This window comes from Ammodytes marinus (genome assembly GCF_949987685.1).
Source record: "Ammodytes marinus genome assembly, chromosome: 22".
In the NCBI taxonomy this organism is placed as follows: domain Eukaryota; kingdom Metazoa; phylum Chordata; class Actinopteri; order Uranoscopiformes; family Ammodytidae; genus Ammodytes; species Ammodytes marinus.
In genome coordinates, this window is record NC_137226.1 from 11,810,546 (window position 1) to 11,835,816 (window position 25,271).

Below are 25,271 nucleotides of genomic sequence, written 5' to 3' on the forward strand. Positions count from 1 at the left end.
ATCAATTTTTTTTAAATATATTTCTGAACATTTATATCAAATCAGATTTTTGTAAAAAGTGTATTGAGACACCCAACTTTGACATGATGTATTGTTTTATTATTATTTTTTTCTATTTTAGACCAGGTTTCCAGAGGCTTTAATGGAATCCTGCCCTGTCCTGTTCCCACTAAACTTTCTTTTCTCATTTTCTATAGCCGCTCATTGCTTTAATCAATCCCTGAGCAGTGTTCTTTTACCCTGGCTTTGTCTTCTTTGTTCCTCTGTCTCCTCTTCTTGTCTCGGAGCATCCTCCTCCACTCCTCCTCTATCTCGGGGCACGGTGGCAGGCCCTGCTCCTGCTGCTGCTGGCACCTGTCCATCTGGAAACACACAGGAGAAACACTCACTTTATATTCCTCTCACTCTGTCCACTCTGCACCCTCCTGGCTCAACTCAATTCAAACTGCGGCCCGGAAAAAAAAAAGATGATCGTATTAGTGTCAGAATGTGGGCAAAGTTATCTCTCTCTCCGCATTCTCTATGTCTCGCTGTGTCTGCGGCACGCTGCAGGCATACATCAGCTGCTGGTTATTATCACAGATGTCTTGAAACATTTACTAAGGCATGAGGATTTCATTTTTTTTAGCACTGAGACTTTCCGGTCCAACTTGAGTCAGAATTGCAAAAACATTCTGAAATAATGATGAGCTGATTGCTTATTGCCTTCACTTAAGACTTATTATTTTCATACTCCCAATTTGACAGGAATATGTTGTGAAATATTGATAATGGTCCTTAACTTCTAAATAGAACTGTATCAAAAATAAAATCAATGAAGCGGCTCTCGCATATATATATACTGTATGATATTCAAATGAGAAAATATTACTTTGATTAATGTGAAAGGGGTCTGCCGTGGTGACTAAAACAGAGAACTAATGTATGCGTATTAAAATGTAAAAGAATTAAGCTATGCAAATACAGTCATACGCTTTAAACAACAGAAGAATGTTAAACAACTGCATGTATTTTATCTTTTGATAAGCAAGTTAAGACTATTTAGAACCATTTTAAAGATCAACTTACAGTTCATACAATTTTGAGTCTTGAACAGAGATGATAGCAGACAGCTGTTGATGTGGTTTAAATGTCAACAACCAATGGAACTTCTCTTGGTTGCTATGGATATAAAAGTTGCTGACAGGCTGCAGGTGCAACTTTCAGTTCCAATAAACTCACACAAATGTATTGAAAGTTTACTCTTGAATTTTTCGACAACAGTCTTCTCCACAAGGTCCACTCAGGATCAGTGTTTGAGTGTTTTGATAGCATGCCCACATTGACAAGAAGTCCTTGAAAGGCTCTGAAAACACATCTACACTTCCGCGATGAGAACCGTGTCTGACATGAACGAAAGCTCCCAAACAGATTTTGAATAAATAAACCTTGTGGAGGTTTTTGTTGTTGTTGTTAACAACATTGATTCTGCAGATAAAGTCAACCCACTGCTTGCTTCTCTGCATGACTTTTAAATATTTATCGAAATCCCCCCAATGCTTTGATACACTATGTAATCAATAATGCATTTGTGTCTTGCATTTTTTCTTTTTCCTTTATTGAAATATGTTATTTTCATGAACCCCTTGGAGGTTCTATAATATAAATGTATTTTTATGAAACAAATAATATTGAATTACACTGTCCTCCTGTGTTCACCTGTTTAAAACGCTTAATAAATGGGGAGAATGTGCCAACGTAGCTTTAACAGTTTGGGCTCCAGAGTCAGATTTTCTTTTGTTTGCGAGTGTGTCTGTGAGTGACCGGGACCACCAGCGCTGACCTGGAGCTCTCTCTCTTTGATTTCTTGCCGGAGAGACAAAGCAGCGGCTTGCTTCATGGACAGCTCTGCGGAGACGGCCATCATGCGGTGACTGGTGTCGATAATGTGGGTTCGGTGCTCGTTCAACTAGGGGAACACACACACACACACACACACACACACACACACACACACACACACACACACACACACACACACACACACACACACACACACACACACACACACACACACACACACACACACACACACACACACACACACACACACACACACACACACACACACACACACACACACACACACACACACACACACACACACACACACACACACACACACACACACACAATGTGATTTAGACCTTCCTTGATCTACTATGTTGATGCCCAACATGTCAATGCCGTGTGTTATATATGTTAATCTGAGTTTTATGTGGGAGTCTACCTTCTTTGCCAGCGAGAGCCAGTCCTGTTGGCAGTTGTCGGCCTGCTCTCTGAGGGGCTTGGTGAGCCGGGTCACTTGGTCCACCAGCAGTTCTTTTTCTAGCACGCGCCTCTCGCTCTCGACTAGATTCATCTCCAGCTGCAAATGCATAGAGACACACTAGTTATTGTCTCTTTTTCAATCAACTTACACCACGAAAAAACAAGCAAATGTTGCTCCTTTGTAGTCTATATATGAGCTTAATTAAAAGGACACCAGAGGAGGACAGTGCATGGCAAAACATATGCCATTTTCGTACACATAAAACTAATTTTAATGTTGTTGTCGTGTACCTGCTCAATCTTCTTGACCAGCTCTACAGATGCGGGGTCTTGGCCTTTCAGCTCTTTGTAATCGACTGTTCGATTGAGGGCTTCAAGCGTCTTGTCCCTGGCTTCTGACAACTGAGAGAACAACAGACACAAACAAGATGACAGTGTGAAAATATGTACACATAGATATATTGTGCTGACAAGTTCAATATAGACCTCAATACTTTCCCTATAGGCTTTGACTGTAGTCGCTGTCATCGAGGTCTAGTAATGAAAATGATTTCCCACGGGGCAGCACACTTCAGACAAATGAATAAGTAAACAACGTGAAAGTATAAAAGCAAGACATCTCAAATATGGTTCTGCTACTGTCTGTGTTTCGAGTGCTGTGTCCTCAAGGCATATAGAAGAAAACGTTTTATCAGCTAAATGAAGTGTCTATATGGAAGCTACTTCCCGCTCGGTGACAAGTCACTGGCGAAGTGTGATAAAAAGCAATGAAAATGTAAGAAATGCCACAGGATCCCTCTAAGGGACTGCAGTTGTTTTAATATAAATATATTCTGACATCCCTTAAGAAAAGGCAAATAGAAGGGGATGTAAGGATACACAAGAAATCACAAAGAAAAAGAGTTGGAAAGAGCGAGAGAGAAACACAGGGCTGGCAGGTGCAAAGCGAAGATATTAAAATTAAGTTAAAGGACAGTGCAGGCATTTTAGATTCAGGTGTTGAGCTGAATACTGACTCATTAGAGCTGTTTCAGGATTAGAGTGCGAGTGATTAAAGGGTTGCTAAAGTAATGCATTTAGCACCGCCATGATTTATTGATAAACTGTTCAGACGAATGACAGGAACATTTGCATTCATTAAAAAGGTTCCCTGTAGAGTTTCTGTCATGCTAGATTTTTTAGAAATGTGTATAGATTTTGGCCCAGACTATTTCCATTTGATGGATTGGTGCAGCCATAAAAACACTGTTGCTGCATGAGGTGTTAATATAAAACTCAAAAGAGTTGGCTGATCATGAAAATACATATTAATGTGATACATGTGGCATAATTAAAACCCATAAAAAGGTTATTATAGGGTTAATTAAAACAAAAAGTTATATTAAACTAAGTTAAAGCTATATTGCGTAACATTGTCATCTAAATGAATGTCGGTTACATTCAAGCCATCGCCAAACGAGTTGACTCAAAACTCACTCTACTGTATTTCTATATCTGTATTTCTCAGTATGGCAGCATTAAAGCTGGGGTCATCCCTGACACTGGCACAGGAGCTCAGAAAAATCCCTAAGAAGCGCTCAAGACATTTTCAGTTGTTGATTCTACTGCTACGAAAAAACCTGGACGCAGGTTTCAGCAGAAGGAATAAAATCTGTGTGGATATGTGGATGCGCCGACAGCGTTGTTGTAATTACTCAGAATTCCTCATTGGGGGGCAACAGAAGTTACACACTATAGCTTTAAGGGGTTAATTAAATCTATCTGCGTTTTGGACTGTTGGTTCAAAGCCTCAAATAGTCTTCGAATGGCTCCAACCAGCTCCGGTAAATTGAATGGACTAAGTGGTAATTCAACCCAATTTAAAAAAATAATGAACACATTCACCGAAAAGAGACTAATCATTATTTGTGGCCCCTTGTAAACACACAGCCGTGGAGATGGGCTCGTAACTGCACCGCCGTTTCACCTGGTCAGTCTGTTTAATGGAACAGAAGCAGTTAGTTCTAATATCCTCTACTTAAGACAAATAAGGAGGAGACAAGAGGCCTCTTAACTTGTGCGTGGGATTGCAGATGAAAATGGGCAATTAAAGTAGCTACGGCATCTTAAAAAGGGGAAGTTATAAATAAAAGGCAGTCTATATATAAAAAAAATATATGGAGCCGAGATGATCAAGGAAGCGTGACAGAGACCAGCAGAAAATATAAAGGAGGAGAAAAAAAAGGCAGATTAGGTGACAGAAAAGTGAATCGAAAAAAGGAGGTAGAACGTGAGGCAATATGAATAGATGCAGCTGGGCCAGATAGGAAATGTGATTGGATAGACAGCAGATAGTAAAGAGAGGAGGCAGAACCCACAGGAGCTCTGACCTGACACGACCTGGCTAATGAAACAGCAGCTTCTCCCCACTCACTCAACCCCACTGTGTGTGTGTGTGTGTGTGTGTGTGTGTGTGTGTGCGTACATGCACCTGTGTATGTTTACGCGACTGCATCTAATGTGTGTGTGTGTGTGTGTGTTTCAGGCTTGAAAAGACAGCGTGGAACAAAGTGATGATTCCCATTCTCCCCCTCCCTTCACGGAAGAGATTAATGAAGAGCCCTCTCTTGTGCAAAACAAGACAGTGAGTCTGATTAAAAGAGACTCCAGTGCTCAGCTTCCCGTAGAATGACGCCATATGCCTCGAGTCTTCACTTAATAGTGTGACGGTCATGTGAGCCACGTAAGGCATTTGTAAGGTTAGAGTTACGGATGCTAGAGAAGAAAATAGAAAAAGGTTGAGAGGCGGAAATGACTGACGGTATGCGGCAGATAAGACTGAAAAGCTAGAGATAAAGATGGGAGCTGGGGCAAGTGTACACGGAGAGACTGATTAAAGACGGACAGATAACGCAAGACAAAGTGACGAAGAGCATAGGGAAAGACAGCACGGAGGGATAGATAGGATGTGAAAGCAGACAAGAAAGACAAAATTATGGAGAGATGCTGGAGAAACAGGAATTGAGGCTGACCCAACAGGGACCATGGCAGGTTTTTCACCTAGAACGACTTTGACAGCAAAAACCTTGTTCGTGGTGCAAGGAGTTGTTCCTGCCGAACATGGACGTGTAGGGCACCTGTACCACCAACTGTAAACCATCATGGTGACGCTACCAATTAAGTCGAACACAATCTTGTTAATATTATACTCAGAAAGTCAACGTTAGCTAGTTGTGCTAACTAGCCTTAGAAAGTGGAAGATAGCAAGGTAGGTATGAGTGGAAGGTGGTTATCCTAGCTGGCCAACATTAACCCTGATTCTCAGTCATTGTTACCCTAACTGTTCAAGGATAGTATCATTTCATCCTTTCACACTTGCTGAGTCATTGTCAAAGATGTCAATGTGAAAGGGGGGGGAGGAAGCTAGCTCTACCTGTCTCACTGTCATGGGTCCAGTTTTAGTTTCCTTTTTGTTCTTTCATTTACATTGGTGACATGTACCTCACAATACCTACACCATCTCAACTCTTATGTACACACCCTACCAACAAGAATTTAAATTCAGTGTAAGGACGCCTCATAGCATAATATTTTCTATGATGATTTAGATTTTCTCAATGTGGATTCAAAGTAACTTCAAAGATAAACTTTTCACACTTCATCAGAATGTGTGATAACCAGTCTGAGACAAGAGAGTGGCCGCTCCTCACGTCACGGCTGAGTCTGATTGATCCGTGTTCCAGCCCTCATACGCAGCCACCCTAAGCCATTTAAACACTACATGATGGATGGGATACAGCCTGTCTCTGTCACTCTCCTTCTCCTCTCTACGCTCTTCAATCAATCTTCTCTCTTAACATTTTTACACCCGTCCTCCCTCCCTCTGTTCGTGTGCGCTGATGTTTGTCTCTACTTGTTTTCATCCGTGTCTGTGTCAGTGTCTACTGTTTTTTCTTTATCGGAGAGTCACAAAGGATAGCTGCTTTCCTTGGCTCATTGTGCATGCGTTGTACACGTCAGCATCGAAGCCAAATACAATTTGCATACAATTTACATAATATTTACTCGGTAAGTAGTTAGCATGTTGGCTTAAAAGGCCAAAATAAGAGAACGCATGCTGCATGTAAAACAGTATTATAATTAAGGATAAATAATGACCTTATTTATATACCCCTTCCTGAAATGAGGTTACAAAGTGCCTCACAATAATAAGAGACAGGAAAGGTAAAGCGGAAAAGTTAAAAAAACAAAAGCATAATAAGTTTATGTAAGGTTAATTAGCAGAACATACGAGCAAAGGAGCTGAACGGAAGTTTTCATAAGCCCCAAATGAGGATTACATTAGAAAAATATTCCTTTTTAACTTTATGGATATAGATATTTGACAGCATATCACATTTTATTAAAAGCATTAGTTAACCAATTTACAATGTTAGAGTCAAACTGGGGTAATGAAAAAAAGAAAAGAAAAATGATATAGTAGTATAATAGTAATGGTATTTTGTTGAGTGAAAGTACAACCTGCAGCGGGGCGAATTCCGGGGATGTTTAGTGATGGAAGAAAAACTCATTCACAACCTTGCAAAACACATGCATTACCCATAGCCTTGAAGCCCCTGACAAACTAAATGCCCTCACTTTGAGTCTAGAACAGGGAGACATGAATAGTTAGGTAGGGGTAAGGTAAGATCGCTGCCGACAAAAAAGGACCTCAGGCTACATCAAAAGCTCGGAAGACTTTCAAAGAAAGATAACTCAGACCAGAACCCAACCCGACCTTAACTTCAAATCATATGCAATCACGGATTACTTTTATCACCCTGACAGTGAATATTAGCAGGCAAGGTGTGAAGAAAAAAACGTTTTTTTTAAGGAAGGCCAGGTCAGAAAAATCCTATTAAATGTGCTTTGGGAACCTTGAGTAGCAGCGCTAACTTAGTGGTGGGTCCAACAAAGGGAGGTCATTGCTGGACTAACTGCAAACCCTATATCCCATTTGGGACTTATCCCAACTCGTCTGAAGTCTTTTCAGAGTTATAAAGCTGTGGATTCTTTGTGTTTTTGGGTCAGCCGTGTGAAGAGAAGTCTGAATGAAAAAGAGGCGAACTACCAAATTACTTTGAACACTTTTTTTTTTTAGAGTGGAGCTTAACACGCGATGAGAATAACAACAGTCAAGAATTACTATCAGTATTACCAGCTTTTTCTATTTCTGTGTGCTTGCTTTTTCGGGGCTCTTTCATTACAATACACATTCACTCGCACAAGACACAATTTGCAGTGGGTTTTTCCCCCATGGTAATGTGTTCCAGAGAAGTTGGACAGACATTTAGGAGACGGACAGACAAACAATATGACTCACCACTGTAGGGATAGGGCAGTATGTCATCAGGCCCACCCTGTTCCAAATCGTACTCCATTACCCTCTGTTCATATCTTCTATAAATATATCCATCTGTATTCTTTGTAATATTCATGTGGCCTTGTTGGCCTTGTTTAACAGAGGTAACACTTTTCATTGGAGGCCTTTTAATATTAAAATATAGCCTCATGGTTATTACCACAACTTCACAAACACTGCACGGATGTCAGTGTGTGCACGTACACCTGTATGTTTGAGAGGTCGCGCTGCCGGCAACTCATAAACAAGCAGTAAATTCCCAATCCAACAGCATCCTCTGTTTATTTGGCAGCAATTAAAATTCCTCTGAGCAAATGAAAGCCTTAGAGTATATTGAACTTCAATAGTCTCACAGATGGCCCGATCTATCTTTGTCACAATTTTCCATCAAGGGGAGGGCGGGGCCCCATTTGCAATGAACAGATAAACTGGTCACAGATGAATACAAATACACAATATATATAATGAAGCGACAGCAAGGCAGCTGCATGGAAATTGAATTCGCATAGAGAATGAATTGAGCTGGCAAGCTTCCTGCAGTAGGAGAGACCCAGATTCACTTTTTGTACCCAGGGGAGCCACACGCCTCTGCGCGGGGGGAAACAGCGATTTAGAAAATGATTTTTCTATTTACACACGGAGGAGAGGGAGAAATATGAGTGGATGGATGGATGAACAGACGGATGAAATGAATCACTAATCAGGGATGTGACCGATGATTGTTTGAAGGTCCCAGGAGTTGCATGTGTATCCAAACAAGGCAGATAGTCTACAACCATGCTAGCAGCTCAATGAGGCTGCATTTACATACTAAACTATGAGTGAACATTAAAAGTGAAGAGAATCATCCAGAGTTATTCCAATCAACCATCAGATGTCCTTGAATGACAAATGTAATGGCAATCTATTCAACATAGAAATATATATATATATATTTTAAAATACATCTAATTCATGGTAGCACTGTAAAAAATGTCAAAGATGTCCCTCAAAGAGAGTGGGATCTATCCTTTGGGGACCTTGAATATATGCACAGAACTTCATGGCAAACTATTCGATCAGTGTTGAGAGTGGTTGACCGACCAATCAACAGGCAGGTATTTCCGTCAATAGAGCCACGCAGCTACCATGTCTACAGTAAGACCGGAGGTAGGATTGTGCTGCATCTAAAGCAGAACGCAAGGTCAGTCAGAAAACAAAAGGGAGAAGAGAAGAATGTGAAAGTGGAGGGGACTTTCTGGTAAAGTAGTTCCTTCCAACGAAACCAAATCCTCAGGGGGGAATAATGACAGGAAGGAGTGTTCGGATAAAGGTGATGAGGGAAAGAGCGAAAACAACAAATGTTGAGAGAAACAACAGAAAATAAGAGTGAAAGAGAAAACAATGGCATCAACAAGGCCTGGCGTAGCAAACGATAAACAGCAGAAGGAGTAAACAGATGGAGAAAAGGAGCGTTTTTAGAAAAAACAAAAAAAAGGCAGCACATGTTGAAGTCTGTTCCAACTCTGCATTCGTCCAAAAGAGCACAAGACTCAAAAGAGAGAAAGTCTGGTCCAGCAGCGAAGTCAAAACCAGTCGCTGTGATCCAGAGCAGCAACACACCCAATCCCACCACGCAGCCACTGGCGGGGAAACTCAGCGTGTGTGTGTGTGTGTGTGTGTGTGTGTGTGTGTGTGTGTGTGTGTGTGTGTGTGTGTGTGTGTGTGTGTGTGTGTGTGTGTGTGTGTGTGTGTGTGTGTGTGTGTGTGTGTGCCTCTCAAATCTCTCCCCTTCCATGTGTCAGTCACTCTCTTGAATCTGTTTGTGTTGTGTATGTTATTTATTCATGTGTGACTCAGGCCTGTCTCTGTGAAGCGTGTGTGTGTGTGTGTGTGTGTGTGTGTGTGTGTTTGTTTTGGTTCTTCCCTCATGGTTTAGATCTCCAGCCTCTTTCTTCAAACTTCTGACAAAAAGAAACGGCCGACGGACAGGACACAGCAAAGGCTTCTTATTGCTGAGAACTTTCGACAGCAACCACTGTCAGCTCACCTCAACAAAACAAAAAAATGAGGAGGATTGGACAGCTTCTTGTCTTGTATGGAGAACTGATGGATGGCTTGCAGTAGTTTTGTGGCAAGTCTAGAGTATTTGAAGAGCTTTTTTTCTCAATTGCAAAGTCAAATTCACCTATATTGTAGCTTGATTAAAGACATTTGCTGATATTTACGGTATATGCAAAGTGGAATGTGAACATTGAAGTCAGTTAATTAGGATACAAATAAAAAGCATTCCTTCACAGTATACTTTACTGGAGCAATTCAGAAGTCTCATTATACGGCAAAGCTTTGAAATGTATTTTAAAACCGACGCCTGCTCATTAGTGCTGCTCTAAATGGATCTGATAGTGTCATCACATTTCGCAAGCATTGTCTTCTGGAGCTTGTACTTAAACTGGTCCTTTTGGAGTTCCCCTTACCTTGACAAAGAATCACACAAAGTCTGCAATACCCTAGACATATACGAGACACATGTACACACACACAATCCTCTGCTTTCTTTTTGCTCAGCTGACATCACATAAATCACAGGATTTTTTTTTCTTCTTCTTGTTACAAGGTGCAGGGACACACACGTTGCTGGACAATGGCTTGCAGCACTGTCGGATAAAGTCTTGTCACACACACACACACACACACACACACACACACACACACACACACACACACACACACACACACACACACACACACACACACACACACACACACACACACACACACACACACACACACACACACACACACACACACACACACACACACACACACACACACACACACACACACACACACACACACACACACAGCAAAATCTTGCGGACAATACGCAATCATTTATCATCTGATCACACCAGGAAGAACTAATTGACAGGCTTAACTGCTTCCAGATAGCATTTTGAAGCCAATAAAGCTGGGCCCACATCCCGTGATTTAGTCTGGGCCACAGTATGATTGGACACTGGGGGAAATGTGGACAGCAGTAGTACACTGATGGCAAAATCAGCAGAGATGAGTGGATACGAGCGATGGCACTACACAAAGCTCATTCGATACAAGAAGAAACATAAACACTTAGAGGATGCCCTAACACCAGCCCATGTCAAAAAGCAAAAAGAGCACAGAACTGTTTCGTACTGCATTGCAGACTTTTTTCACAATATTCAAAGTGTTTAAAGGTGCTGTAAGCGGAATGGTTCTTTTAGCTAACTTCCTGTCAGTTACTGCAGTTAGCGGTCCCCTCGCTCGTCCCTACGTCACCACATTAATGCACTGCGGTCTTCAAGCAGCGAGTTATCTAGCATCAACTCAGATCCATAAGTGTGATAAAACATGATAAAAAACATCAAAACAGACATTGGAAAGGATTTTTACCTGCTCCGCCATTGTAGGCGCATAAACATTCACCCATCTGTCGCTCTGGCGTGCACCGGCAGTGAGACCATGAGTGAGACGGGTTTCGGTTTGTAGCGTTCTCTCTTGTGATTGGATATTAATTTCGGGATCCCCCGAAAAGTTTATTTGCCGATTACATGCAGCTGACTGAGAGATCGGCTTTATGAAATGCGCACATTATGTAAGTGATCACTGTATGAATAAATAGCAATTTAACACTTATATTAACATAAATAAACCGCTTACTTCACTTTTAAGTTTATCTTTGCATTCTATCAGAATAGAACCATAGATGGAATATTGAGAAAATAATAATTGGCAGATTATGAAGCGGCTCAGATGTTGAAAGCTACAGTAGAAGAAAGGCTTCTTAACTTCAGTTCTGATTATGCTAATGTCTCCCTGAGGTTGTGTACGAGTGCGTGTGTTTATGTTGACAGATATTAACCCACCTCTATCAGCAGTGCAGTGATCTCTCCCTCAAGCTGTTTCCTGAGGGGCAGCTCTCTCTTCTTCAGGCCTATCTGCCTCTTCTCCTCATCAATGGCCACCTGCAGGTCTTTCATCTCCTTCTCCAGGCCCTGCAGCACCATGTTGCCCCTGGTAATGGCTGCTCCCTGGACATTCATATTTTCATAGTAGTTGAACAACACCTCCTCTTGCTCCAGCAGCTGAATGCCACTGTAGGCGACAGACACACATGCGCACGCACGCACGCACGCACACACACACACACACACACACACACACACACACACACACACACACACACACACACACACACACACACACACACACACACACACACACACACACACACACACACACACACACACACACACACACACACACACACACACACACACACACACACACACACACACACACACACACACACACACACACACACACACACACACACACACACACACACACACACACACACACACACAGCTATTTCCATGTTCCTTTCTTTAACTCTCACTTATGTAGTTTAGATCCCCTGGAAATATAATTATTTAGGTTCGGAAGTATGAACGTACAGAAAATTGCGCCGCTGTATAGCCGTTTCATGATTCTTGTTCATGTCCAGGAGTGCCTGCTCCTGAAGGTTGATCATTTGGGTGAGTTTCATCAACTCCAGGTTACTATCCTCACATGCCTGACTGATCTGACGGTGTTTCCATTCAACCTAGAACAAATTAAAAAAAAATCATATGATCAGTATGTTTTAAGAACCATAAGAGGGCACTTAATGTTGATGTATGGATACTTTTCAATCTTCATTCTGAGCGAATGAACTAGTGCTGGAAAGTCATACATTTGTTTACCTTGCTTGGTTTTGAAAAAAAACAACACACTTCTAACAACAAAAGAAGATCATGTGTAATTCTTGTTAGTAAAAGCAATTCCGAGACTTCTGTTTTTACTTTTAGGGTGAATAGGATTCACTTCCACTTGATAGCACTAGACACTTGGCTACATCAGACATGACCACAAGTCACAAACTGTTATAAGCAAAGTGCTTCTGTTTCAGTGCCTCATTAACTCCAAAGCTGTGAGAAACAAGGCTTAAAAAAAGGACATGCAAGAATGTTTGAGCTCTAAACAACATCCGCTTTGTATCTCTGTTCAACTTTGGGCCCCCTGAAGCGTATTATACTTCACAACGTATTTCATCTGTTAAATTTGTACAGGAATTATTATACAAAGTATGTTTAGACTGGTGTCATCACTGCAATTGTTTCTGTGTGCGTGTGTGTGTGTGTGTGTGTGTGCGTGTGCGTGTGTGTGTCTGGACCTTGGAAATGTCATTGCGCAGTTTGTCTCTCATTTTGCAGCTATTAGAGATCTTCACACGAGCCTTTGTGAGCGATCTGTATTGGAAACACAAACGCACACACAAATAAAAATGTCCAACAACGTCCAACAAATGCACTGGCCAAGAATTAAAGAAAAACAATTCACCCTGCCTTAACAAAGTGAACCATATCACTTTTACAAAGGCAGAATTTGTTGCAACACCCTCAGCCCTCCCCTCTACTAAACACACATCCACACCACACCTGTCCTTGTTGATGACAATGGTACGTTGGATCTCCATCTCATTTTCCAGGACCTTAAGCTGCTCCGTCAGGTCTGTGATCGTCTGTGAGGCGACTTGCTTCAGCTTGACGTACTTGTTCTTCTCCTCCGCCATCATGTGACACAGCTTACAATACTGTGAAACTCTGATGTGGAACGGATCAAAAAGATACCACTGAAATATAATTAAATGTCGCAATGCATGAGACCTTTTTTTCCTATTTAGCATTCACGTAAGGTTTGCGAGGTGTGAACAATGACTGGTAAATATGAGAAGGTATTAACGTTGCAGAGAGAAGGTTCACAGTATTTAATTATCATCTTTTTCCCCTGTTCTTGCTCGACTAGATGCTGTTTTCGATGATGCACTGAATTACGACTAATTAGTAAAATAGATTTCTTCTACCCAGAAAACATGTACAGATGTCTTAACTGAATTAATTGGGATCCCCAGCTCTTACACAGAACAGAGCGGCAACAACAACAAAAAATAACAGTGAATCAATTATTATTGTAAGTCTACTCATCATCAATAGACTGTGGAAGGAATTCAATTGTGACCTTCCTCACTATCAGTAATGACATTTACTAAAAGTTATTGGAATGTGTAATGCAATCTTAAAAAGTAAGAGAGAAGGGATTAAGACAGAGGGACAGGGAAAAGACAGCGGCAGAGAATGAGGTGATTAGGCTTCCCCCTAATACTAGCCATTAATAGCCTAGCCGCTTCTCTGTGACCAAAGCCCTCTTTATCACGACACACACTCTTGCATTTAATGAAAAAGGGGTGGATGACAAGGAAAACAAGAAGAGAGAGCGCACAGTGACACCTGCGCTGCAGCATAGCATTCAGCTTGTTGTGGTCCATGAGGATCAGGTCTTTTTCTCGCAGCTCCCGCAGGATGTGCTGGTTCAGCTGCTGTGGATGGAGTCACACAGGTAAAAAAAAAAGAAGAAGAAAAACTACAATATCATCACTTCTGTGTGGCTGTGCTCACAAATATCAACCTTCTGTTCTAGCTGTGGCTGCACAATGTTTAAGGGTTTTTCGCAGCTTCTTTTCTGACAGTAACAAAAATAAAAAATTGAATAGCTGATCTAGCAGGACTGGTTAAGTGTACAGATTTTTAAATGAATTGATGTGTTTTGGAGCTCGACAACGATTTAGTTTTTTGTATTATTCAGGCAGAAGACTTAATGAATCAGTAGTTGTAAGTGATATTGTAGTTGAATGGTTGACAAAATAAAAAGTTTCTACTTTGATTTTACCAAGATGAAAAGGACTCCAGAGCCTTTTATTAAAAAGATATTTCTGCCCAACAAATGCCCCCTGTAGAGTCTGAACCTAAATGGCCTCATCACTGTTTGTTTTCTTTGCATATTTTATACATTTGCACCCTTTAAAAGTGGGTTTGCTCTCCTGTCACACTCAAAGGAAGCCTAAACTATAAACCTACTTTTTAGTTCCTCTTTGATGTTTCTTTTGACTCGTTTATGTATGAAATATGCATATCTATGGCTGCAGAAGTTCTAAAATGGGCTAATGATGACATCAAAACCTTTTATAAATTGTACCGTATCTCTGTGTGTCTGTGTCTGTGTGTGTTTTTGTATTGAACCTCTGCCCGTAGCAGTTCACGGTGCTTCTGGCCCCTCTCTTCTGCTTTGATCTGTGTCAGACATCGGAGGTTATGGAGTTCTTCTCGGAGGCAGTTTGACTCCCTCAGCAGACTCTGCATCATCCCACACTGCTGCTTCTTCTGGCTCTCCTCTTTAGCTGCTGAACACTGGGCAGGGGACACATTGTGCACTTTCAGTTGAAAAATGTCCCAGTGACAGTTTCACTGCAGTTGAAGGGCTACTGACAGCAGAATATAAGTCCCTTAATACAAGCATAGTATGTAGGATGGATATTGAAAAACTTTTTCTGTGCAAAGTGCCAGCCTCCCCCCCCCCCCCCCCAAAAGTGATCATTAAAGTTTTGGAAAAGGTGCAAGTGATAGCGAGTGACAAAAGTTCCAAGACATAGGGGTATACTAAAAACCAAGATGGAATTGAATCAACACTTTTCTATCACGGCTGAAAGGGGACCCATATAATGCTTTCCCATCTTTCTGACCTATAAATGTTGTTACAATGTCAGCTAGCCTTGTTTAATGATGCCAAAGCGTAAAAATAATGGAGGTACGACGTGCATTTGGAAGTGAGCCCTGCAGCCTGAATAGGTTGGCCCTGCACCTCTCTGAACGCACAGTTTCGGGACTTTTAGCTAACTCTGGCTCACTGTGACCTGACAGGATCTCTCTATATGGTATTGCTGCTGTATGCAAAGCGCTGTGCAATTGTTCACTGCACTTCACACAGGACTGGTTCCTCAACAGAGGCCAGCACCAAGCTGGATTAGTAGCTAAACTGCTGCTGAAGGACGGCGCTGTTAATTTAGTTTTTTCAAACTTTATTCCCAAATACAGTGTGAAAACATCATCCTCTGTAAAAGGACAGCACCGTTCCAAAGATATTTGGCCATGTTGGAGAGTCAGAAGCGCAAGCATTTTATCAGTGTTCATTTTAGGTCAGTAATTGGACAAAAGGGGCTGTAAGTACAGTGTTTTCAGTACATTTTTCAATCGAGCTGTGGTACCGGGCAGCCCTATAGAAGTCTTTTGGGAAGTGACCAATCACAATTGAGTGGGCTCGGAGGGAGGGGGGCAAGACAGACCGTTTTGAGAGAAGGCTTCAAATGCACGAAAGAGCGAGGTACAGTATCCTGAAGATCTACTGAGTTTACTGTGATGTCAATCATGTATGAGTCAAACATAAAAAACAAAGACCTGGAAATGAGTATAATATGTCCTCTTTAAAAATAAATAAATGACAGGCTCCACAGAGATAGAATGTTAAAGTGCTACTGCAGTTCATTACCTCTCATTGCTAATGATATCGTGTCCACCCACACACATTATTCCCACCTGTTTTTCAAAGCTGTCTTTTAGAGCATCCACTGCTTTCTGAAGCTCCATCCTCCGCAGGATACCAGCCTCTCTTTTGGGAACAGCATCCAACTGAAAATTCAAGTCACATAGTGAAGTGAAAATAAAAAAGCCTGTTCAGATTTTCAGTGAGAGAGCAGACCTTCCACCTCCTGTAAGTCAGTCCCGTATCTTAATAAAAAGCTGTAAACATGGATGTCCACACTGTACACCATAAGGATCTAGTGAAAATTGCCAAACATACAATCAAATTCAGACTGTTCATATCCATCCAGCATTAAATATAGATTGCAACATAATTAAGGCTATACATCAGAGTTTCCCTGAGGTCTCTCTGATTGCCGTTAGATCCATTGGCACTGAAAGTGTTCACACTCTCACACTCACACACACACACACACACACACACACACAATCATGAAAAATGAATGCCCTTAGGCGTGGGGAGTAATACTACTCCATATTTAAAAACTGGTACTGCCTCCAAGTCATGAGAGACTAAATCTATGGGCTTAAGTATATAAAAAAAGAAAATACAATGGCTGCAATTTTAAATAAATGAAACACTGAAATACTACCACTATTTAAAGTCCCTATTAGGTATTGTGTCGTTTTAGTTTCAAAAACAACATTGCATTGCAAGCTATCAATCACAACCTATTTGAGATTCATGTACATCATTTTTGAGGTAAGCACCACGGACACACTGTCTAATGCTTGTCTTAACAGCCTTTAGTCAAATTCTAATGAGTAATGGGTTCATGTGAGAGTCATTACTAATTGGCAGAATAGTAGGAGTGAATAAAGGCTGCTTTGTTTTCTATAATTATTCAATGTGTGGATTCCCTGAGTGTCATTGTGATTTCCTTTCACAGTTATGTGCTTGTCAGATGTGCTGACGCATTTCCCATGACTCCATTTCTCGCTCTCTTCTCTCCAATTTCTCTTTAAAAAGTGTGAACATCAGTGAAATGACAGGAAGCTTGAGAATTCAAAAAGAAAAATGCCTCTGGTATGATGCAGATCAACGATTTAATGGGCCGATTACTGTCACCGTGTCGTTTACACCCATAAATGTGCCCATACCTGTTTTTAAGCCTTGAAATGTTTCCTAACCAATTGCCAGTAAAAAAATATATACTTTTTTGTTGTTGTTTTCTGGTACATTTCTGCTATTAGAGGTTCTCTGTTTACTGGGAAGGCTTGGTTTAATGAACAGATGCTAAATAAAAAAAGCCACACCACTCATGAAAGCTCCAACTGCTTTAAATTCAAACACATTTCACTCAGATCCACAGGTCACCTGTGCCTGTAACTCATTGTAGATAGACTGTGTGTGTTCAAGGTGCTCAGTGGCTGTGGTCAACACGTGCTCTATCCTCTTCAGGGCCTGCATCTGCCTAAAGAGAAAGACAGGAAGGCACCCTTTTAAAAAATGCATCACGGTCATCATAAGGCTAAGCCTCCTACACAAACCTACAATTAGGTTTGATATATTTGGTGGTTTTCAGCAATGGAGGACAGCTCAATAAACTCTTTGAACTTTGTTGTCTGTAAAAACTTTGTGCATCTACTTTGTAAGCTCTTATCAGCTTGGTTCGGTGGAAATGTGTTAAAAAAAGTCTTAAATAATTAATGTTGACAGAAAAACATTACGTTCACACTCAAGAGTACTGCAACAAGCTAACCAAATGTAAAGCTCTCTGACTGGATGTCTCTAAAGACCACATACATGTACATAATTATTTGGTGTACAACTGTGAGTGCAAAAACCCTTGCGCACAGTTTGTATTTATGTGGGGACTAGTTTCAATGTGCGATGGAGCTCCGTCTCTACCTGTTTTTCTCCCGGAGCTGCACGGATTGGCTCTCGTACAGGTGCTTTCTGTCACACATGACGTTCTGCAATTTCATTTCCAAGATACCTCTGGTGATAGAGAACATGCGTGAAAACACACTCCTCCTCCAACCAAATTAAATACTGTATTGCTATCTTACTATATTTATCTTATTTTGACTGTGAAGGAGTTTGTGTATACCTGTTCCCTGTTAATTCAGCCTCCACCTCCCTGTTGACCTCTTGCTCTTTTACCAGCTGTCTGCCCTGCCTCTGACCGGCCTCTACTTTGGCCCGCAGACCCTGCAGCTCCTCAGCAAGCTGTTCCCTCTTAGACCTGAGAGAGCGGTTACACCGGTCCACTTCATTCACCTGCTGCTCTGCTTCCCAAATCTCCGTATTAAGCGTTTCCATCTCCTTCATTGCCGCTCTAAAAGTGTTTTGGGGGTGAAGATGGGCAAACAAAAATAAACAAGGCCATGGGTATCCCTTTGTTACGCTCCACTAGCGCTATAGGAGTGAATATCCTATGAAATAACAGCATGCATGTATCCATATTTTACAGCCCACCCCCCTCTCTCCCTCCCTACGGTGCTCCGTCCTCAGCTCTTTGTGAATTTCAAATTACAAGCTCGCACGGCTCGTGGAGACAGTTCCACTGCATTACTTTGCGAGCCAAATATTAATCTGAAATAAACATAAGAGACTGCGGAGAAGCGCCAAGTGGAACCACTCCCTGGTGGTGGAAGGAGCTTTCGAATGCCACTGCAAAAAATATAATGATGTACGATGCATGTGTTTTTTTTATTTATTAGAAATTATTGGGAAGGGTTTGACAGTTGCAATATATTCCACACAAATTTGTCAGTTCCACTTTTGGACTGAAATTACCAATCTACTGTGTGCCCAAAAAGACTGAGGGAGGATGCATTTGTTAGAGAGGAAAATGAACAACAAGTGTAACCCTGGAAACCCTTGGAGCCTCTTGAGTGATCTATGAGGAGAAAGGCTTTCTACAATATGAATGTTTATCCGTATGTACTTACTCCTTCTTAGATCGTTTCCTTTCAATCTCCTTGAAAATCTGCTCAGGTATGCTGATGAGACGAACCTTCTCAGCCTTTATTACAAAAGAGAAAAAAAGACATACACACACACACACACACACAGGCACACACAAACGTAACAAAGCAGACGATTTGTTACTCTAATGAATGTGTGCTGTAAGCTATGGCCGCCCCCTCGTTAACACACACACACACACCTCTTTGAGCTCTATGATCTCCGTCATGTCCCCCAGCTCTTTCTGTTCTTTTAAAATCTGCATTTCATGGCTTTCCACATCTTCAATCAGGCTTCTGTGTAGGGAGCGAGGGGCAATTTGTTAGTACATGTATTATCTCCACGAAAAGCGATGAAGAGCTCCGCAGAGAGAATGTGTTAGACCTGTATTGATCTGCAGGGCAAACGTGGGGCTCACTGAGGCAGCAGCTAAAGACTAAATACCTGGCATCCACTTGCTTCTGGGAAACCTCTTTCCTCAGATCGGCGGTTTTCTCCTGCAGTGCCTTTGTTGTGCTTTCCAGCTCCTGGAGGGACCCAACCGAAAGTATGAAGATTAGATCCCCGTATCAGGAATGTATAAGGTCCATGATGAGAAGTTGATTTAACTCAGATTGCACAGGGCACAGAATACTGTTGTTATTTTTATCCTAACTCTCTCAGCCTTTGATTTTGAATTGATTTTTCTAGGTTTTTTTATTCCTCAATACATTTCCCCCCTCCCCCCCACTTTTTGTTCTTTTTGTATTGGCAAAATGTAGAATCAGGACCGTTTATTGGTCAAAATTATTTTTCAGTTCATTACTTTTCTCTCATCATTTTCTGTACCCCAAGAATAGGTTAGATAGTCAACATTGTTGTAAAAAGAAGTCATATTACATCGAGTCCATTTTGCAAGCTTCAGTAAACAAACTACTGTCTAAACTAAACAGACTGTTATCCATTCCACTCGAAAAGACCTTTCACTTTAGGAGCTTGTTTGTCGTTTTTCAATTTCAAAAGTCAAGCTTATTAAATCATGTTTGGCACACACAAGTACACAGAGAGGGAGAAGTATGCGAACTCCCCCGGCCCCTTTGAGTCTTTCATTAGAGTTAATATCGCGCTTAATGTTATGGGTTCCCAATGGGAAATGGACTCATAAAAAATACTTTTTTACACATGCACTTAGTTCAGACGATTTATGTTGTTTACGTAACTGTTATTTAAAAGGCTGCAGAATGCCCTCTTATGTTTGATAGTTGTATATTATTGATTTACCATAGGCGTGTTTGCACAGTATCAAAAAGATACTGGTATTCTAGTACGATATGCAAGTAAATAAATGTATTTATTCTTACTGTTAATGTATTCCCTTTAATAAAACATAACACTATGCCTCATGTATAGTCGATTGTAATATATTGAGAGCATTATTACATTGCACACAGGAAATTATTCTGTTATCAGCAACTGTCCTGTTACCAGTGTGCAGTATATTAGGCCTATTTTCAGTTATAGTTATACATTTTAATCCCTTCGTTATGTTTTTCTAAAAAAAAAGTTGACGTGTTTTGCTCAGTTGCCTAAGCTTTGGGGATGATTGCCAGGCTTTACTAATTTAATTCGCCTGCTTAAACAAAAGTCTGTTACCCTCTCTCCATCTGTTACAAGGATTAAGACTTCTTCAACTCATATGCCTTCCTTCCGACTGAATGGGAGTTTGTGATAGAAAATGTTATAGCTTGCAGCCCTAACAACCCTGCTTGCATCGGTTAAAAAAAAGGAAAGAAAAAGAAATTGAGGGATTAAGCCTGGATGGAGGCTTAAAGTAAAACTCATATTTTATCCTCTCTGAAGAGTGCTGTTGCCGTAGTAATCCACGTCTCTGAAACTACACCTCGATGGTGCAATGATGAACTCACAGCAGGTTTCGTCCGATTCTCATTCTCTTTCTCCAGGTATTGCTTCTCTTCCCACAGCCTGCGATGGGGTGAGGGAAGGTGAGTGGATAGGGAGGGGGCGGGGCATTTTAAAAAGGAAGACAAAACGACTGTTATTACGAGAAGTAAATGATGTGTTTTCAGTTCCCGATTCAAAGGAAAGGGGAATGCAATGAGAGGAATTAGCTTCTTTCATTTTCGTGTTAAATAGACATTGATGTGCCATTTCCAGTAAAGCAAAACTTGTGAAATTCTTCGTGCGTGAAATAGGAAAACATCAAAATGCAAAGCATGAAGAACCCATATTCTTCAAATGGGTGAACTTTTAAATGTGTTGCTTTGCAAAGCTGCTACTACTAGAGAGTGTATTACAAAGAAACCCTTATGCTATAGTACTTAGGACACAAATAATGTATACAATAACCAGTATACATACAAGCTTTCTCACACATAAGCACAAAGAATCATAATGTACCGAACACAATACAAGTGTGCAAATAAAAACTGAGTTTCTATGATTGTTTCATCTCCCTGCAGCAGATGCTTTTCGAGCAGTTGATTTTGTTTGTATGAAATAACTTTTGATTCAGTTCTGCCATTGAACAATATGTGCTACAACTGTAGGGGTTTTTGACAGCTACACGCTTCACAAAGTAAACGATATTAATCTTTCGGACACATTGATATATTGGATGTTAACTGATACCGCAGAGAGAAAACTGCATGAATGCTAGAAATATGCGACTGGAAAAATATAGGTCTGAATTCCTGTGTATCTCTTTGGCTAAAGATAAGAGGACTGGAAGATTTAAAAAAAAAAGGCATATTTTGCATGGCGAGCGTCTGCTTGTCATATGCACTGCGTTAGCTATTTGGACCAGAGAAGAGAAAACGGGGTGAAAAAGAACAGATGAAAAGTCAGGAAGAGGGGAAGAGACAAGGCCGGAGGCGGATGAAAGAAAAACGCACAAAAAGGGATGAAGGAGAGGACAAGAGAGCTCACTCCCAAAAGCTGTCACAAATAATATGCACTATCGGTTTCTAATATTCTCCATTAATGCATCCACTCAGAATGCTTTGTAAGTGGTTTTTCATTTAATATTTCAATTTACCGCTGTGCCTCCAACTAAAAAACTGCTGGGGCCTACAGATAATGTTTTTGCAATACAGTGGTGAGTTTGTGTTCTGTGAGTGGTCTAATATTGCGGGCACTCCAGAATCAAATGCAATGACATAAGTAAAGAAGTATTGGTTAAAAGGATATTAGGCCTTTGAGTAAATAAGGAGCATTAGGAATGTTAGAGTTGAATTTTCTTCTTTTTCTTTATTCTGACCTTTTCGAATGTCAGTCAACATTTTTCTTCCACAAAACACTTGCATCATAGTAAAATTTCTAGGTTTTAAGTCATGCGAGTTGAGTGTTTCATACTCTTGTCAGACCCTATCCAATGCTTTCATTGGGTTTGTTATTGTACAATATGTAGGGATCACACCACAGTGACTGTATCTCTTGTGTTTCAACATCAATGACAAAAAACTAAAGTGATTCAACCACTAGTTCCAAATGCTTTCAGCCTCTACACATGAACTAACAACACATTTTTACCTTACTGCTGACATTTATTACGTACTGTAACTACTGACAATCTCTCTAAAATACACACACGTCTATCTTTTGGACTCCAACTACAACTGTTTTCATTGCTACTTAGCAACTAATGGTTTTCTTTTCTTAACGTTCAAGTGACAGTTTAAGTGCTTTACCGCTTTCAGCACTTGTATTGCTTACCCTTCAAAACATGTCAACGGCTTTCAGCCCCTAGACATCAACTGCCAAATATTTCCAATTGACAGCTCAAATGCTGCAAGTATTACTTCAGATTTCACAGTTTACTCTCTCAAGTGCTTCAACTTCAAATGAAATCTCAGTTTGCATAGTTTATATTTCAACTGCTTTGATCCCTTTAAATGACAGTTTAACTCTCTTCACTTTAAGTGCTTCAATTTGCAACACCCATTTACCATCTCACAAAGATAACATTTTTAGACACGTTTTCATGTTCAGTCTTTGCACCTGGTTTGCTTAGCAAATATCACTTAAATGTTATTATTGTATTAAGAATTCAGAATAGTTTGCATTACTGGTTCATTTTACTGTGTCAAATATGTCAGGGTAATGGGAAGTGGATGACAGTTGTGGATTGGGGCAATATTAAATGTAACAGAAGGGTAACCAGATAGATTGAAGAGAACAAAGGAAATGGTGAGCAAGTCACACATACAAGTTCCACACTGTAGCTTCTGCAAATTCACAACAGCTAGAGCAAGCAACCAAATGATGCTCTCACTGCCTGTGACAATGAGACAGCGCAGAACACTGCAGCCCAGGGGTTAGATATAAGCTTCCCACACCTGATCCTCATCAAGGACAATTAGGCTCCCACACCTGCCCCCTGCTCACCGATGATTAACTAACCTACGCTGATGAGTGGCAACTGCAAGTGCTCCTCACAAAACAATTCACACCAAGGCCATGTCCACGCATACACACATTTAAAAATCCATTGGTGTTTTAGATAACCTCTCCTTACACACGAAAGCTAAAAAACATTGAAAATGCTGACGTAATCATGCCAGACCAGTGTTGCCAACTTAGCGATTTTGCCGCGATATTTAGCGACCTTTCAGACCCTCTGCCGACTTATTTTTCAAAAAGGGACAAATCTAGCTTCCGTTTCTGGTGTTATTGGTGACTTTTTCGCTAAAGCAAGTATCACTCTTCACTCTTCTCAACGAGCATCAGCTGCCTCCGCGGCCCCTCCCCTGTCCCAGAGCACTGACAGGCGGCCTGGTCCTAACGCAGCAGTCCCTACTGTATAAAACCCCTGTCTCTGAATATGCAAATTAGGTGAGGACGTCATCTAGCGACTTTTAGGACAGCCAATAGCTGCTTTCCTTTACTGAAGAGTTGGCAACACTGAGAGGAACATTGTGAGCATGCGCATTGAGCATCTTCTTGAGCGAGGTTGCCGCATGCTCAATAGCAGTTCAAAAACAATTGACTCGAGCGTTTCTCTGTTCCCACAAATGCAGAAACGTGGAGTTTTCCTAAATTTTCCGCTTTGGCAGGAGTTTTCAAAACGTTAAAGTTTTAGTTTTCGGTTGTCATGTTTGCGTGTGGACAAATTTTCAAACTGCACAGAAAAAGATACAGTTGCAAAAATACCTGTGTACATGGCCCAAGATGGAAAAGTAGCTCTTCAGTTGACCTGGCCACAGCCTTGAGACGTATTAATGAGAGGTTACAAGTAGACATATTGTTTTTAAGGATCACTGGTTTATGTTAACACGTTGCTTAGCGATGTTCCATTGACTTTTCTTTGGCCCTTTTTAAAGGAGGGTTTGTGTACAGAGAAGAGGGAGATAGTGGAAGCGAGTGTGTTATTTTCCATTTATGTGGGCGTGTTTGACTCTTTGGACATACTGATAGCGGTGCTGAGTGAGTTGGGGAGGGAGGGAGGAAAAGAGAAACCTGCAGCAGAAAAAGAGGAACATTGGTTGCGATGCGAAAAGAGCCTCATGGGAGTGAATGGGAAGGATTAGAGGAAAGGAAGACAAATGACTACAGGACAGACAAAAACAACTGTCCAGTCCAGAGAGCTCAGGAAAAATAAGCATGCTACATCCAGAGCAAATATAGAAATAACCCTTAAAACTAGTATTATGCGTTTAGGTTTCAACTCAGGTTTTCCCCCATGACATATCCTTGAAAAATGTGTTTACTGAAACAGAAACAGTTAAGGCAATAGCAAATATGATTCACCTCTAAGAGAAACAGAATATTTGCTATTACAGTGACCAGTTTAGTGGTGCAGAAAAAGGAAATGTAAAAGCCGAGCAATACACACACAGACACACACACACACACACACACACACACACACACACACACACACACACTGCTATTTCCATGTTCCTTTCTTTTCCTCTCACCTTCACCTGCCTCTAAAGTCAATAAAAAGTTTCTGCCTCTTGTGACTCACCTCAGAGTAAGTTGTGACTGTGTGTGTGTTTGTGTGCGTGCGTGCGTGTGTTTCTCCATGCATGGTCTGCTACTGTACACGACTTCTCCCTTCACCACTCCAGTTTCACTTCTTATTTTTGTTTTTGCCCTTACCCTCCCGTCTCTTGGGTTCCTGTCAGTGGTGTGAAGTGAATCTGTATGTTTTTGTGTGTGAGCACATATTGTAGCA

General features: G+C 41.0%; 1 protein-coding gene across 1 annotated transcript in view; it reads right to left on the reverse strand.

The window, feature by feature from the left end:
- ccdc146 (coiled-coil domain containing 146) overlaps positions 1–25,271 on the reverse strand; it is a gene marked incomplete at both ends in the record, with an annotated part of 43,767 nt that overhangs the window by 1,908 nt on the left and 16,588 nt on the right. Inside the window, 18 exons of the mRNA XM_080051517.1 lie at positions 240–362; positions 1,823–1,948; positions 2,270–2,407; positions 2,602–2,712; positions 11,575–11,803; positions 12,166–12,314; positions 12,924–12,999; positions 13,189–13,353; positions 14,038–14,126; positions 14,827–14,994; positions 16,177–16,269; positions 17,501–17,597; positions 18,035–18,124; positions 18,237–18,464; positions 19,081–19,154; positions 19,299–19,392; positions 19,541–19,623; positions 21,001–21,058. Coding sequence (XP_079907643.1) covers positions 240–362; positions 1,823–1,948; positions 2,270–2,407; positions 2,602–2,712; positions 11,575–11,803; positions 12,166–12,314; positions 12,924–12,999; positions 13,189–13,353; positions 14,038–14,126; positions 14,827–14,994; positions 16,177–16,269; positions 17,501–17,597; positions 18,035–18,124; positions 18,237–18,464; positions 19,081–19,154; positions 19,299–19,392; positions 19,541–19,623; positions 21,001–21,058 — 2,191 coding nt within the window. The remainder of the gene's footprint in view (positions 1–239; positions 363–1,822; positions 1,949–2,269; positions 2,408–2,601; positions 2,713–11,574; positions 11,804–12,165; positions 12,315–12,923; positions 13,000–13,188; positions 13,354–14,037; positions 14,127–14,826; positions 14,995–16,176; positions 16,270–17,500; positions 17,598–18,034; positions 18,125–18,236; positions 18,465–19,080; positions 19,155–19,298; positions 19,393–19,540; positions 19,624–21,000; positions 21,059–25,271) is intronic.